A 3474-nucleotide genomic window follows, 5' to 3' on the forward strand; every position below is an offset into this window, starting at 1 on the left:
AAAACATAATAATAAAATGAAAATACTTAGAAAGCATACGCGATTATAAAAGCAGCCTGTCATCAACCTTTTGACAGACATTATTACATTTTTATTATTACATTTATGGTATTCTAGGTAAATGGTAATGTGTTCAGCTACCATGGGTAGAAATGTGCGATTACTATTTATAAATTATTATCAAACGGTTAACGAAATATTGTGTTTTCTAAGTCCACGTATTGTTGAGTGTTGACTGTTGTTGCCCTACAATTTACAAATTAACTAATTTTTAAGTTAAAATTATTAAAAACTTCGTTAAAAAGTGCAAATATGGATTCAGTTCCTAAAAAGAAGAAAATGAGAACACTGGACTCTTATTTTTCAAATGATAAAACAAAAAAGGTAAGCTCTTATATTGGATTATTTATATTTTATTAAAATTACATTCTACCATCATAACAATTTAATGTTTTTGCGAGTTAAATCAATTACATTCATACTTAAAGTATGCATTTTTTTAGTTAATACAACTCACAAGAATACCCGGATATTTAAATAATAAATAGCCAATATTATTGGCACAATAAGGTCAATTTTTATTTTTATGAATATAACTATTAATTAAATACCTAATTAATAATTCAGTTATAAATTATATTACAAATTACAATGTAGTCTTTTTAATTATTTAAAAGTAAGACTCTTTCTTTAAATTTAAATTTATTTTGTATTGTTTTTATAGCAGTCATTTGCTACAATTGATCATCATGAAGTAGAACTAGTAGAAGAATGTGTAGATGACCCTGTATTTGTTTCTGACCATACTGATGAAGCTAATTTTAAAGATGTAAGTGTTGTAAAATACAAATTGAGTTTCTTACATTTGATTATTTTTATTTAATTTTTTGTTAATATTTTATCAAAAATGAATTAATATAATAATACAATACAATAGTATACTTAGATAGGTACCTACTACCTACTTAAATAACAAATAGGATGTATTTAATTTTTTTTTTTTTTTATGAATATAACTATTTACTACTAAATAATTATAATGTAGGTAATCTTTTTAATTATTTAAAAATAAAACTCACAATTTTTTGATTATATTTTTATTTTATTGTTTTATTGTAATAAGCATTACATTTATTTGTTATGGTTTTATAGAAGTCACTTGCTATAATTGATCACAAAGATAAAGTAGAAGAATGCATAGCTGATCCTACATTAATTTCTGTAGACCACACCAATGTGCTATCTGATAACGATTTAGGACATTTTATAGAAACTTATTCACAAATTTCTGAAGATAAAAGGTTTGAACTTTTAACTAATCCATGGAAGCCTAGTAAACAATATAATTTTAAAAATGATGTTGAACACAGTAAACGTCCATTTTTGTATAAATGGTTTTCACAATACCCATGGTTAGTATATTCAAAGTTATTGAAAGGAGCGCTTTGCCTTACTTGTGTTCTCTTTCGGGCTCATGTGACACACGGTTCATACTTTGGATCTTTTATTACCAGCTCATTTGTAAATCATAAAAAATTTGTAGAAAAGGCTAATCAACACGAGAAAAATAAATGGCATATTGAATCTTTCATACGATCCAAAGATTTTAAAGATATGAAAAAAACAAACTGTGGTATTGACCAAGTGTTAGATTCTTGTTATAAAAATAAAATTGAAAAAAATAGAAATAAATTAAAGCCAATAATTTCTTCACTTCTATTTTGTGCAATACATAATTTACCGATTCGAGGAGATACAGACAACACTGCAGTATTTAATAACTTATTAAAATTCAGAGTTGATGCTGGTGATTTGACTTTAAAAACTCATTTAGAAAAATCCAATAAAAATGCATTGTACATATCACACCGTGTGCAAAATGAATTATTAGAATGTTTATCTTCTAATTTAAGATCTGTGATTACCAATGAAGCTATGCAAGCATTTTGTTTCTCATTAATTGTTGATGAAACGGCTGACATCAATGGTACTGAGCAGTTATCAATTTGTTTAAGGTATCTGTATAATAAAAATTTACATGAAGAATTTTTAGGGTTTTTCCCCTTACAAGAGTTTGATGCCTCATTTATTACTCAAACAATATTAGAAGCATGTACTAACCTAAATATTGATATGAATAAATGTGTTGGACAGGGGTACGATGGATGTGCTACGATGGCTGGCCATATATCTGGAGTGCAAAAAAAAATTAATAATGTGTATCCCATGGCTAATTTTTTCCATTGCGCTAGTCATCGTTTGAATTTGGTAATAAATGATTTGAATTCTCTTGCCGAAGTTAGAAATTGTGTAGGGAAAATAAAAGAAGTTACTAAATTTGTTAGAGATAGTGCACTTCGTAGAAATATTGTAGGGAATAATTTGCCAAAATTATGCGAAACAAGGTTTGTTGAAAAACATAAATGTATCAGAAAATTTAAGGACCAATATGTTACAATTGTTGAAGGCTTGGAAGAAATATCAAAATCCAATAATTTTAACAGCAAAACTAGACAGCGTTGCTATGAATTACTTAATGCAATCACTACTCCAACATTTGTTGTAACATTATTAATCATGGCAAAATATTCTGCAAAATTTGAAACTGTATCAACAGTTCTTCAAGGGATAGATGTTGACCTGCAAGAAGCTACAAAACATATTCAAGACCTATTATCAATGTTAAAAATAGACCGTAATAATTGTGAGAATATATTTAATTCAATATTTAATGAAGTAAAATTAGTTGTTTCTAAAATAGATCTTGAGTTAAAGTTACCACGGCGTAGTGTTAAACAAGTACATCGTGAAAACTATCCAACTAACGATGTGGAAGTATATTTTAGACAATCTTTATTTATACCATACTTAGAATCAGTTATAATGTCTCTCAAAGATAGATTTTCAGATGAAAAATTAAAAATATTTACATTATACAACCTACACCCAAAAAAAATGAAACTAATGAGCGACCAACAATTTGCAGAAAGTGTTGAATTTATTTGTACACTTTATGGTTCACTTCTAGATAATTTTAAAGAGCAAGCACTGTCATGGTATGATCTATGGAAAAAGAAAGAAGTTGAACCCACCATGAAATTAATTGATATTCTCGATTACGCCACATATTACCCAGCGGTATGCCAAGCAATACAAATTGCAATTACTTTACCTGTAACTTCATGCTCAGTAGAAAGATCGTTTAGGTAAGGTTTTTAAATAAATATTTTTACAAATTTTATTTTGTGTATAAATTCATATTTAACAAGAACTTTTTTATTATGTTTCAGCACTTTACGCCGTTTAAAGACATGGGTTAGAAATAGGATGGGAAACGAAAGACTGAGTAGCTTAGGGTTAATTAACATACACCGCCAAAGGTATAATAATGAAAATTTTTTTAATCAACAAATTGATAAATCAATTGATTTGTTTGCTTCTAACAAAAGGAGATTATCATTACTTTTTGAGTAA

General features: G+C 27.2%; 1 protein-coding gene across 1 annotated transcript; it reads left to right on the forward strand.

Moving 5' to 3' along the window:
- Positions 1-312: 312 nt before the first annotated feature.
- Positions 313-3474, forward strand: LOC112593659 (52 kDa repressor of the inhibitor of the protein kinase-like). Its single transcript, XM_025338163.1, has 4 exons — positions 313-384; positions 725-829; positions 1153-3206; positions 3291-3474. The coding sequence occupies exons 1-4, from the start codon at positions 313-315 to the stop codon at positions 3472-3474; spliced, it is 2415 nt and encodes an 804-aa protein (XP_025193948.1).

This window comes from Melanaphis sacchari, unplaced genomic scaffold (assembly GCF_002803265.2).
Source record: "Melanaphis sacchari strain LSU unplaced genomic scaffold, SCAv2.0 Contig20_pilon_pilon, whole genome shotgun sequence".
Classification (NCBI taxonomy): Eukaryota; Metazoa; Arthropoda; class Insecta; order Hemiptera; family Aphididae; genus Melanaphis; species Melanaphis sacchari.

Bases quoted from the DNA above. Each gene is read 5' to 3' on its own strand.
- LOC112593659 (XM_025338163.1), top strand. From the start codon at position 313: ATGGATTCAGTTCCTAAAAAGAAGAAAATGAGAACACTGGACTCTTAT. The intron at 385-724 runs GTAAGCTCTTAT...TTGTTTTTATAG, and splicing joins CAAATGATAAAACAAAAAAG to CAGTCATTTGCTACAATTGA. The intron at 830-1,152 runs GTAAGTGTTGTA...ATGGTTTTATAG, and splicing joins ATGAAGCTAATTTTAAAGAT to AAGTCACTTGCTATAATTGA.